Here is a 12,422-nt window from a genome sequence, read left to right on the forward strand (position 1 = left end):
TCATGCATTGAAAGCTGTAAAATCAGTCAAAAGTGGAATCCATGAAATACTTTAGCTTGCCACCTTTATTTACCATTACAGTAAGCTTTTCACCATCATCATAGATTAGCTTGAATCCTTTCTTATAAACAGTAAAAACACAAAACCGTGTGAGATTTCAAAGCACTGCCTATCAACTTTTACCCAAACTCACACGCTTCCCTCGTCCCCCAACTACCCAACCATTCTACAATACCCCCACGTGAACCCCCAACCCCCCCCCCCCCACCCCAAACCAAATTGTACAATGCCCAATTCTTCAAATTTTGATCATGTGTTTTCTTGAATCTTGATGCACAACTTCAATGAAAAAAAGATCCTAATGGTAACCCAATTATTGTTTTTTTTTTTTTTGGGGGGTTCTTGTTTTGACGAGAGCAACGTAACATAGAGCTAAATCTCAATGAGCGTGACGGCAAAATCACTTTGTCATTAACAATACTTCTCGCATCATCGTGGTAGCAAGGTCACTTAGATACTGATACTCTTCGCATATTTAAGTCATCTGTAAAGGATTCTGCCCGTTGCTCCATCGATAAAAACCAGATAAATTTTACAGTCTTACCCCTCTATACAAAATTAGGTATCTTTCCAATTCCAGTCCTCTGGAGAGTACCAATGAAGTGTAGGAGCTTGTTCATCTGCGAACAAAGTACTGCAAGATTCTTCACCACTGAAAAAATTATGCTCCTCCATCTTCACAAAATATGATGGATTATAATTAACCTTGTGGGCATCACCAAGAATTGATTTTTGATTTGGATCCAAGAATTGGAAGCAATTCAATGAAGAATTAGAATCTGGTGATGATGATCTTCCATTGGAATTATTAATCAAGAAAGCTCCATTTGGACTGTTATCTTCATTCAAGATTGCACTTGAATCACTATCTGATGATCCATCTTTGAAATCAGTAAAAATGGAGGCATTTATAGTTCCATTTCCACCATTAAAGCAACTCTCAAATTTGAGCTCTGTATTAGAAGTGTTGTTTGGGTTGTTGCTCTGTTCAATATCTTTGTCATCAGTTTCAGTATCTGTAGCCTCTTCTTTCACAGCAACTTTGGTTTCATTGTTTCCTCCATGTGGCTTTGATTTCAGGTCATTAATCTGGAATGTCAAAAAGACAAAAGAATAAGCATAATGTAACAAATATAGTAATTAAGTGAAAGAAGTGTTTATTATTCAGCAGCTTACATTGTTAATCAAAGTGTCACACATTTCAATATGTTATAACTAAAATTAGGGGCTCGAGAGGTTCATCTGAACCCTTTCGCTCGAAAATTACACAATATATACAAGGTTAAAACTATTTTTTATGTATATACAGATGTTGAATCTCTTTGACTTTTTTCTTAGTGAAAATTCTGATTCTACCACTAACTAGAACATATAAAAAAATTAATCGAGTTAAGTAAATCAACTATAGTTAGTTTTCCTTGTTTTCCTTTGAAGAATGAACCTAAACAGCCGCCCATGCACCCAATCACTTAGGCTATAAATAGCTGGCGGATGTATACCACATGTATATCCATATGTATAATTCATGTATATATGTGTATAGCTGGGGATAATCAGTGTATAATATTATGTATACCGACTATTCGTGTCTACTCAATTTACACACAAGACCAAACAAGTTCTATGAATAAAACTTTGAACTTTATTGCTATGATCTAAAAAATGTACCTCTTTCAAGAGAGCTTCATTGTCATGTTGGAGAGACTCATAGTTTTGTTTGAGAGAATCAAAATTGGCTTTGAGAACATTGTAATCTCTCTCCAATTGCTTAGTCTTCCACCTTGCACGGCGGTTTTGGAACCAAATCGCCACTTGTCGCGGTTGCAACCCGAGTTCTTGAGCCAATTTCACTTTCCTCTCAGGTTCAAGTTTGTTATCAACTTCAAAATTCTTCTCTAATGCCTTCACTTGGTCCACCCTTAACCGTCGTTTTTTCTCCGATCCTACACCGGATTCTTCCACACAGGTGGCTTCATCATCTAAGCCTTCTAACATGGAGTACTGAAAGTCCCTTGAATAAACTTGGCTGTTCCAATTGTTTTGGTCATCTAAAACAAGCACACACAAAAAAATGAGAAAGACATAAAAGTTACTACAACTACTACTATGTTTTACATATTGAAACTTGACTATAGTAATAGGTAATTCTTCAAATTGAAAGTATAGGGAGACCCTGGGATAATCAGTTAAATTTGATAGCATAAAATTATTTATACTACCAGTAGTAGAACATTATAGGTATATGTCTATAGTAATTTCGATTCAATAACATCAAAGTTCAACTTAAAAACGTGCTATAATCAGTTAAAATGCTTTGATTATGTCAAACTATATGCACCAGGGCGCAGCTAGAGATTTGGTTGAGCTTCTATATTTGTCTTAAAAAATTAATTTACTACGCAAGAATTATTAATTTAAAACTTAATAACTCAGGACTTAAATTACGAACTCATATAGTTTAAATCTTTGCTTCGCCTCAGACTAAGTGCATATATAAGTTAAATCTATAGTTAACGGAGTGAAGTGCAAAACTAACTAGAAAAGGTACAAGTAATAAAAAAAAAAAAAAAACTGTTCTAGATCCAAGAAACCACATCTATATTCCCCATATTGGTTTTTTAAACGTTCATGTTGCAAAGGGATTAGAAATTGGACGTGTTATCAACAAAACAACAGAATTTAATGAAAACATAGTAAATAGTAAACTTCTAGATAATTTAATTTAACCAAGTAATTAAGCACCTGTAGTATTTTGACATGGACATCAATGGTGCACCCAAAGAATCTTTGCTACGAACTCTCTTCATGATGATTGCAGTTTCTTGAAAGTTCAATATTTTATTTTTTTGGATCAACCAGTAAGAAAATTGTAAGAAAGTGACTGAGAAGAGAGCTGAAAAAAGTGGCTAATTATTTTTCTTTTTTACTTATAAGAAGACATGACAAGAAATACTTATTGAACCAACAAAACCAACCAACAAGGCAGAGATTTGGGTGAATTTAGAGAAAAAACTCTCCTTCTGTCTATTGGATACAACTCCATATTTCTCATTTTTAATTAACTCCTCAACTTCTGCACCCATAGCCAAAAAAAACCCAACAAGCCTAATAATAAGACAGAATCAAGAACAGCAAGTTAAAGGGCTAAATTAATTTTGTGATGCCAATAAAAGTGTAGAAGAAAACTGTGTACATATTTAGAAAGAGAAAAATTAAGGGAAGAAGAAAATGGAGAGAGGAAAATAGAAATTGAGTTCACAACACAGGTGGCTTAGCTTATTTTCTGTCACTTTAAATAAAACCAAATCTGGGGTCAGATGTAGGGTTAGAATCTGACTGGGGTTAGGTACACTTGCATATTTTTTTGGGCAAATGAAATGAACTTTAAATTCAGTGCAAATGCAACTTGATTTGCAATAAACTTGACTTTTTCCTTGGGAGATATTTTACATTTTAAGGGCACGTTTGGTTGTCGGGATTATTCTCGTTGTTTCTTGTCCTTCAATTTTATTACTATCTTTTGTCTCTCGTGCTTCGATTATCTCATTATTTTGCGGATGTTATTGTTCCTTTTTACTGAATGTTATGTAATAATTTTATTATTATTTGTTATGTCCTCTCTATTTCTGTATTTTCCTTTTCACCTGCTTTGATATACATTACTTAAGTCAAAAGTCTTTCGGGAACAACATCTCTGCTCCATAAAGGTAGGAGTAAATCTATTACATCTCTATTTACCTTGTGGCACTTGTGAGATTTCACTGAATATGTTTTTGTTATTGTTGGTTTTCGGGAATATGAAAATAATTCTGGTAAAAATTGGTATAATTATGTTATCTTTTTTATTTGTATTTTTATTTTTAGTATAACTATTACCGATATAACGATCGCTGAATTGTGATTATTAACATATGTATTCTTAATTCATATCCTATATTGCATATAAACAACGCACAAATTTTTGGGTGCAATGGAAATGCTTGATGTTTGGGAACAAGGTTAGGCCAAAAGCTTGCTTTACTATGTGGTTGATAATGCAGAAAAGATTACTAACAGCAGACAGGTTGATCAAATGGGGAATTGATGCATCACCTACATGTATTCTGTGTAAGCAAGCTCCTGAATCACATGAACATTTGTTTGTTCAGTGTCCAGTATCCAAAGCAATGTGGACTAGAGTTCTGAGATGCAGTGGCGGACATGCATCAAACCGACACCCCTTCGCCGAAAAATTACACAGTGTAAATACGAAATAATTTTTTTATGTATATATATTATGTGTTGAACCCCCTTAATTTCATTTTACTTTTTTATATTTTTGTTTCCCTTTGTAAAAATCCTAGTTCCACCACTGCTGAGATGAGGTAATATACAAGACTGCAATGCCTCTTCCTGGGATGATTCTGTGCAGTGAGGTGTTAGATTTGATAAAGGTAAAGCGCAGCCTAGTCAGTTCTTCAAGTTAGTTTTTGTTGAATGCTCCTATGCAATATGGATTGAGAGAAACCAGAGGTTGTTTGAGGCTAAGAGCAAGACTGTGGACTGTTTTGCAAAGGATGTGGCTTTCCTTTGTATTGTTCGAGCTCCTACAGGGGGGCAACAGCTAATTGATATCTTGAAAATTTAATGATTGCTTTATCCTATACTTTGTAATGTTGGTCCAAGTGATTTTGATAGACCTTAGCTAGCTGAGTTGGCTTAGCTAAATCTGATATGTTTACATTGGTGTTAATAAAGCTGTTTGTTACAACAACAACCAAAAGAAAAAAAAAAAAAAAAAAGCAGCACAAATTTCTACATAACTTATGTGAGTGTTAGCAATGTGAAATAGTACCAACCAAATGTTTTACTATTAAGTTAGTATACGGCAATTATTTTTTCTTGTACACCCAAACGGGCCAAATATTGTGATTACTTGTGCGACATTTTATTATGTGCTCATTTTTTTGTTATGTATGGAGGTAAACCAAACGGCCCTTATATTTTATGTTCTTGATTTAGTAAAAGAGTTTTAAAAAAAAGGGGGTAGAATAGAGAACATAAATAACAAATTCCTGATTCACACTCTAAAAATAAAGGCAGATGCAAATCACCTTCTAGTTCAAACGCCCTTTTTAGCTTATGGTTGTTGGAGAATTGTTCTCAAATTCTATGTTCTTGTTTAATTTCGCCTACAATTTTCTTAAAACATAAAAACAATAGTGTTTGTCCGAACTATTCAAATTGCTAAAGTTAGAACAAATACCACTTAGCACATCTAAAATATTTGAGTCATTTCTAAAACAAAATGACTCACTTTGCAATGCTTACGCCTTTTTTGCCTCCAGCATAATTACCCATATATCCAAATTTCTCAATTTGACTAGGTTCATTCCCCCCCCCCCCCCCCCCCCCTTTTTTTTTTTTTTTTTTAAAGCTGGATTGGGGACTCTTAGCTTTGTGCAATTGCTAGCTTCCAATCAATTGTTTTTGGTTGAGGGTATTTTATATGTATTTACAGTATAAAAGATATTTTCATAATTAATATGTTTAAAGAAAACTGCAGATAATATATTCTTTGAGTAGCATTGATTTGTAATCTTTAATCGGTAATTAACACCTTTAATCAAAGATCTCGAATTCCAGTACTTAGATTGGAGTCATTTTTTATAAGCGAGACTTTCCCGTGCAAATCTGATTAGTTAGGTTTCAAAGCAGACAATAGACAAACCAAGTGAAAAAAAAAAAAAAACTAACAATTAGTAAATAACAAGTTAAATTACCTTTTGGTAATATAAAAAAAAATGTTATCCAACTAGTATATATAACGTACATTTTATTTTTTCGATTTTCTTTTAAACAAGATAGTTTTGAGTGGAAGGGTAAGGCTAAAAGATGTACTCCCTCCGTCCCAAAAAGATTGTCCTCTTTTAATTTGGTACAAAATTTAAGAAATAAAGGAAGACACGAAATAGATAGTCAAAAACAATAGATATTTGTGTGGTATAAATAAATACCGTAAAGTTAAATTATTTCTAAATATAGAAAGGGGACAATTTTTTTGGGACAGACTAAAAAGGAAAGGAGGACAATCTTTTTGGGACAGAGGGAGTATGTACTCAGGATATCTCAGGTGATGGGATATCTTACGATAATAACTAGTTCACCTTCTATATAAGATAGTTAATCTTATTATTTTAGTGTAAAAGTTATTCAGGATAAGCTAATACCTCAAATTAATTATGGGATAAAATTAATCTCATCATAATTATTATCCTTATCTTATGTACCAAGCGATCCTAACAAGTTACAGAAATGACGGAATAGGGCTATAAGCTGTAATTTTATTTTCTTTACTTGACAAGTGGAATGAGAAGGGAACGGCTCGGCTTGGGCTGGAGCCGATTAATTGAATAGATCGCTCGCGTCAGCGGATCCCCAATTTATCTCCTCGGTGTGGTCGGTGCCGATTAATTGAAATATTAATGAGAATATAACTCGAAACTCTTTGAGAAAAAATGACAAAATATTATTTGGATAAGAAAAAAAGAAATAAAAAAAGGGGGAAAAAAAAAAGCAACCCATGTGCTTCTCAACTGAACTGAATCAAATAAGCCAAGTAAAATTGCAGAACCTATTCAGATAAGTTTTGTTTGATTCGTATTTCTTGAAACCAGCCACTTTCATAAACTGTTTTATGATTTAAATTTAATGAGTTCATTCTTTAAATGTTACAACTGAATTATCTCATTATTATTTTATTAAATTATAAATATAAAGTATAATATTTGTTGGTGTTATAGTGAGTATCAGGCTCCAAGATGCAAAACTAGAAGAAATTAAGATCTTGGCGCTGAAAAATGAAGGATATTCCATCCTTGGCATTCTCAATATAATGAAGATGATCAAGTTCTTGAACCAAATAAATGTCCCACTTATCTATGTCACGGACCAAAACTTCTGACGAAGTCCCCCGAATATTTTAGTGATATTTGCAATTCAAATAAAGCAATTCGGTGCAGGAAACATCTCATGTTCACATAGAGCTTGGAGAAAGATCAAATCTCAAGGAAATGCTCTCTCCATCCATTTTTATTTGTGCATATTTGACTTGGCATACTTTTAATTAAATGACAATTTTATTATATCACCCTTAATTCTTATATATATAAATCATCTAAATAATTAAAATCAATCAAACATACTTTAAAAGTTGTGCAGCCACTAATAATTCCTTGAAGTTTCCAACCCAACAATTAATAATTAATAAGGGTAAAATAGGTATGAAATAGTAAATTATCTCTTGTTTTTTCAAATTGGACAAGTAAAGTGGACATCTATTTTTCGTATAGGATAAGTCAAAATGGACGGATGGAGTATTATGTAAACAGTCCACCCTAACACAAGTATCAATAATTATTCCACGGCTCAATTTCTAACTATATTGTCAAAATCATCAAGCTTCAAAGTACAAGAACTTTCATAATAAAGGTAAAATTTAATTTAGTAAAGCATGTTAGGATTCTCAATTGTAAAAGCCTAATCTCCTTCAGTGATTCTTCACTTTTATGAATACTAGCTGGTAGATAGTATCATCCTACGGATCTGTGTTTGGGTCTGAAGCTCGTACTTTCTGTCTTTTGATTATATGCCTGTCTTACTTGATATGTGTGTGGTACATCACTCTTAAATACTCGTTAAAAGTGAATCAGAAGCTAAGGTGGCACCTTTATGACTTATGCTAATCTAAATGGAAATCTTTGTTGCGTATTCCTGCTTCTTATTGTATTAGATGTCATAATCATGCTTATTTTGTATCTCATGCCTATCATTATTGAATATGATTGTGGGTCCGTGGAAAAACTTGTTCCATACGGAGTGATGATGATTATTGAACAGATTGGCTAAGAGACAGGTATCATGGAGCCCACGAGGCTAAGTTTGAGAGTTGGAGCCTAATGTGGCTAAGGACCCGATGTGATCTGGGAGATCTAATATTTCGGGTGGTATATGGACCTCACGAATCCCCCATGGGTCACAATTCGTTAATGTTCGAACGTGGGTGATCGAGGGATGGAAAAAGGCCTTGCATTGCATTCATGCATTCATACTTTAATTGTGTCTGATGCTTGTTGTTAACTAAACTGTTTTTGGATTGTTTGTTGTCCTTTGTGTGGTTAAATACTTGTTCTCGATGTTATTATATATTCTCGGACTAATGGCGGTTAAGTGTAGTAGCAGTAATTAGGCGACCAACCCTCATCTTTGTTTATCTAGGGTCGGTTGATGATGTTACTGAGTACCTGCTGTTTTTGTACTCACGCAACACTTGCTGCATCTTTTGGTGCAGACTTGTCCTTTGTTCCAGTTCGATGTCTCGAGATTGATTGGGACTCCATATCTGAGAGCTTCAGGGTGAGCTATTGTGCAGATGTGTGGCCTTGGATTTCTCTTCTAGTTCACATTTTTTGTCATTTCCCTCCGGCAGATTTGTAGTTGTTCATTTGGTAATGAGAGGATTCTGTTAGTGCTTTTGTACACTTAAGGCCAGGTTTTGGGAAATGTTGAGATTGAATTTCTTTCCACACTTCTTTTATTACTTGTGTATCCGATTATCCACTGACATTTTAAAGTGTTTAATCTTGTTTGTACGAGAAGAACTTGGGGCCAGCTGATTTATACACGTGCTTCTAATTTGCTCCCAGTAGCAATAAACTTGAACTCTGAATACACCTATTATATATCTAATTTAATTGCACTCACAACCATAAAGATATGGAAAACTGAGTACCCAATTAAATGCTAGCTTAAATCTCGGGTCCATCGTACATATAAACAAAAGAAATATCTGTCTTGTCTTTATCAATTTTTTATTATTGGAGTACTATTTTAGAACACATTTATTGATTCAAGAGTTTTCTCCACATGTATAGAATTTCTATTTCTAAGTAACTATTTAAATAGTGAAACTTCGACATAGCATTTTCCGTCCCTTATCTTGGCAATAAATAAATATCCGAGACATGGTATAAAGGGAAATGTTTCTTTGAAAGACATTTAAAGCCTTAATTCAAAACCAATATTTCGTTGAATAAGTGGTGTATTGGAATTTTCAAGTTGTGAAATCTAATAATTGGGTAAGTGGAATTAATTTTTGTTGTCGACGTATACTAGTTACTCACCATATATGTTAGATATAATAGTTTAAATTAAACTTTTAGTTGATTTGCTCACACATTTTTATATAGTACTAGAGTAGGCAAACAACGTACTAAAGATATAATTAAATAATTTTTTTTAACAATTTAATTTTAAATAAAAATAATATTTAGGAGCATTCCTTTAGAATATCATGTTTAGGCCAGGTGGATCAAGACTTAAGCGCGACGGATTCAATTCGATATCTGAATGATCGAGTCCGATCCTTTGAACTTTTGCAAACAATGATTCAATATATATATATATATATATATATATATATATATATATATATATATATATATATATATATATATATATATATTTGTTGAAATGTTATTGACTATATATGTGTTTCGAGTGAAAAAAAAATGTTTGAATTAAATTGAACTCATTACACACAAATTGCATCAGCCTCTAATCTTAGATCAATGATATATAATTGGAAAATTAAGGCATTTAACACTTGAATTCTATAATGTGGACAACACACATTACTGTGGCTTCTTTTAGTCCCAACGTCTCATGGAGACTCCACAGGAAAAAGGGGAAATGAGGAGTTGTGTGCATGTGGTTTTGTCATTCATCAATATAAAAAGTGGATAAATAAAACAAAAATCTGAAATAGCGTTTGCTTGGCTTATAGGAGGACATACAACTCAAAGCAAAAGCTGTCAATATGGCCACATGCATCTTGGGAAAAAAAATGAACATTTGATATGCTTAAATTATTATTGGTCGTTGGATATCAGATTTAATTATTAAGAATCACGTTGAATTTCACTAAACAGATATTGTTAGTCTTATCCACTCCATTATACCCACCATATGTAATTACTAAACAAAACTAATATAACGTATTTTTCCTCATTATGACATATATAACAAAATCAATAAAAAAAAAAATTAATTTTCTTAAATTTCTCATTGGTCAGTTTGAACTTATATTTAAAGTGCAACAACAGCGTTCTTGCCTGTGCGCCCGTTACCACTCGTTTACAATATTTTAGTATTTTACACTACTAAAAAACTGCCAAAAATCGACTGACAAAAAACCGACGCCTTATGCGTCAGTTTTTTACATTTCTAATTTTTTTTAATTATTTTAATTAGAAAACCGACAGACGACGTCGTTTTTTAGGCAGAATTTTGAAAATATATATCCGCAAAAAAAAATAATAATAATATAAAACCGACGGTCGACGTCGGTTTTATTTTTAAAAATATTTAAATAATATGCAATTCAGTTTGTTTTTTAAAAAAATAATAAACAATTTTTTTTTAGGAAACCGACGGACAGGGTCGGTTTCCTATTATTTTTTTTTAATTTTTTGGGTCAAATCTGGTCAAACGAGCGGGAAAAACCGACGGACAGGGTCGGTTTTGTCCGTCAGTTTTTCTTTAAAAACATTCCAGATGGGTTTTCATACCCATTTCTTCTCCTCTTCCCAATTAAACTCCCATTCCCCTCAAACCCTAGCTACCCGCCGCCCCCCTCCCCTCCGCCCAGCCCCGCCGCCCATTTCCCCGCCGCCCAGCGCCGCCCAGCGCCGCCGCCTGCGCAGCCGGTCCCCACCAACCCCAGACCCGTTTTGAAGTTAATTAATTGAGGTTAGTTTCTCTTAAATTAGGGCTTTTAAAATTCTTTCAATTTTAGTTTTATTTGTAGATTTTAGGCCTAATGCTAATCTATTTAGCTTTGTTAAACATCATTAGCAATGTTATTAATGTTGAATTTGTGAAAAAAATGTAAACTTTATTTGACTAGTTTAGTTGTCATTTTTTTTTTTTTGGCTTGAGATTGTGCTATATTTCATGTTCTTTGTCAATGTATTTGTGTTAGCTTAGTTATCATTCTTTGTAATATTATTGATGTTGAATATGTGCAAAAATGTATACTTTAATTATTTGACTAGTTTTTTTTTTTTTGTTGGATTGTGCTTTTTGTTAGAATTCCATAAGTTATTAGAATTGTTATTGATCATTCCAAATTAGAATTGGTTGAGATTGTGCTTTTCAAAGTTAGAATTGTTAAGTTATAGTATTTCTATAACCTCAATACTAAAATGTAGATTTTATTTCTCTAGATTTACTTTTCAATTTTTAGAATTGGTTGGAATTGTGCTTTTCAAAGTTAGAATTATTAAGTTATGTTAGAATTATTAAGTTATAATCTATATATATATAATAAAAGAGAGACTTAGGCCGGTGATGTGGCACTCTCTAAAAGCTTAATTGCTATTTATCTTTTTTCTCATTTTTTTTAGTTTTCTCAATTTTTCTCACTCACAAAAATTACTCTTTTAAAATATTGGTGCCTTTTCGGATTCAAAACCGTTTATCTCCGTAAAACTTATGGTGCCTTTTCACTATCAAAAGGTGAGGTACATTAATTGTCTATTAGATCAAACTTTATCTTTTGTTGTCACACACACACCGTTTGGATTTCGTCTCCCTTTCTTGCTTCTTTTTCATTTTCTCTTATTCAATCATTAATTTTTGTTTTAATGACAGACTACACTCATCTTATGGTCCATCCAATTGTCAATTTCAGTTTCCACCATACATTGAATGTTATATAGAGGAAGTAAATAAAGGTATATATAATGCCCTCTCCTCACCGAAAAAAGTAAGTGAAAATGGAATAGTACACGTTCTCTCATGTTCCCATATTATTACATATAAATCATAATATAATTTTACAAATGATAAACAAATCGAAGTCTCACAAAATTTTCATTATCCATAAGCTGATCATATTATACTCTCTTTTTCCTTTCCATTGAACTTTGAGTCGTGATGCCTTTATTTTATAATTAGTGTGTTTTATATGCAAGAAAGCTGGTGAAAAATTGTAATTGGTAAAGATGATTTTTTTAGATATTGGTGTATTAGAAGTGGCGTTTTATATTATGTGCGATTTTTCAAGGAAAATTAATTTTGCTAACGTTTAGTGGTTGCTAGAGCAATGATTTTAGTTGCTCAATATATATGTGCCAAGTTTAGAGGAGAAAGAAGAAAGAAGTTGAAAACAAAATTACGAAGAAAAACAAGGCAACTAGAAAAGAATAACAAAAGATAATAAATGAACAACAATATTAAAAAAAAAAATTGCTAGCTATAGATGATAGTCAGGGTCAGGATGAAAAAAGAAATATACTTATTTTCAAGTCCTATGAGGTCCA

General features: G+C 32.7%; 1 protein-coding gene across 1 annotated transcript; it reads right to left on the bottom strand.

The window, feature by feature from the left end:
* Positions 1–396: 396 nt before the first annotated feature.
* On the bottom strand, positions 397–3,333 carry LOC132068485 (homeobox-leucine zipper protein ATHB-6-like). The gene is made up of 3 exons (XM_059462086.1): positions 2,803–3,333; positions 1,729–2,108; positions 397–1,149 (listed from the first exon to the last, which is right to left on the bottom strand). Exons 2-3 carry the CDS (start codon positions 2,053–2,055, stop codon positions 619–621), a joined length of 858 nt encoding a protein of 285 aa, XP_059318069.1. The 5' UTR covers positions 2,056–2,108; positions 2,803–3,333; the 3' UTR covers positions 397–618.
* Between the last annotated feature and the right edge of the window lie 9,089 nt (positions 3,334–12,422).

Source organism: Lycium ferocissimum, chromosome 8, assembly GCF_029784015.1.
Source record: "Lycium ferocissimum isolate CSIRO_LF1 chromosome 8, AGI_CSIRO_Lferr_CH_V1, whole genome shotgun sequence".
Taxonomy (NCBI): domain Eukaryota; kingdom Viridiplantae; phylum Streptophyta; class Magnoliopsida; order Solanales; family Solanaceae; genus Lycium; species Lycium ferocissimum.

Bases quoted from the DNA above. Each gene is read 5' to 3' on its own strand.
- LOC132068485 (XM_059462086.1), bottom strand. From the start codon at position 2,055: ATGTTAGAAGGCTTAGATGATGAAGCCACCTGTGTGGAAGAATCCGGT. The intron at 1,150-1,728 runs GTACATTTTTTA...TTGACATTCCAG, and splicing joins ATGAAGCTCTCTTGAAAGAG to ATTAATGACCTGAAATCAAA.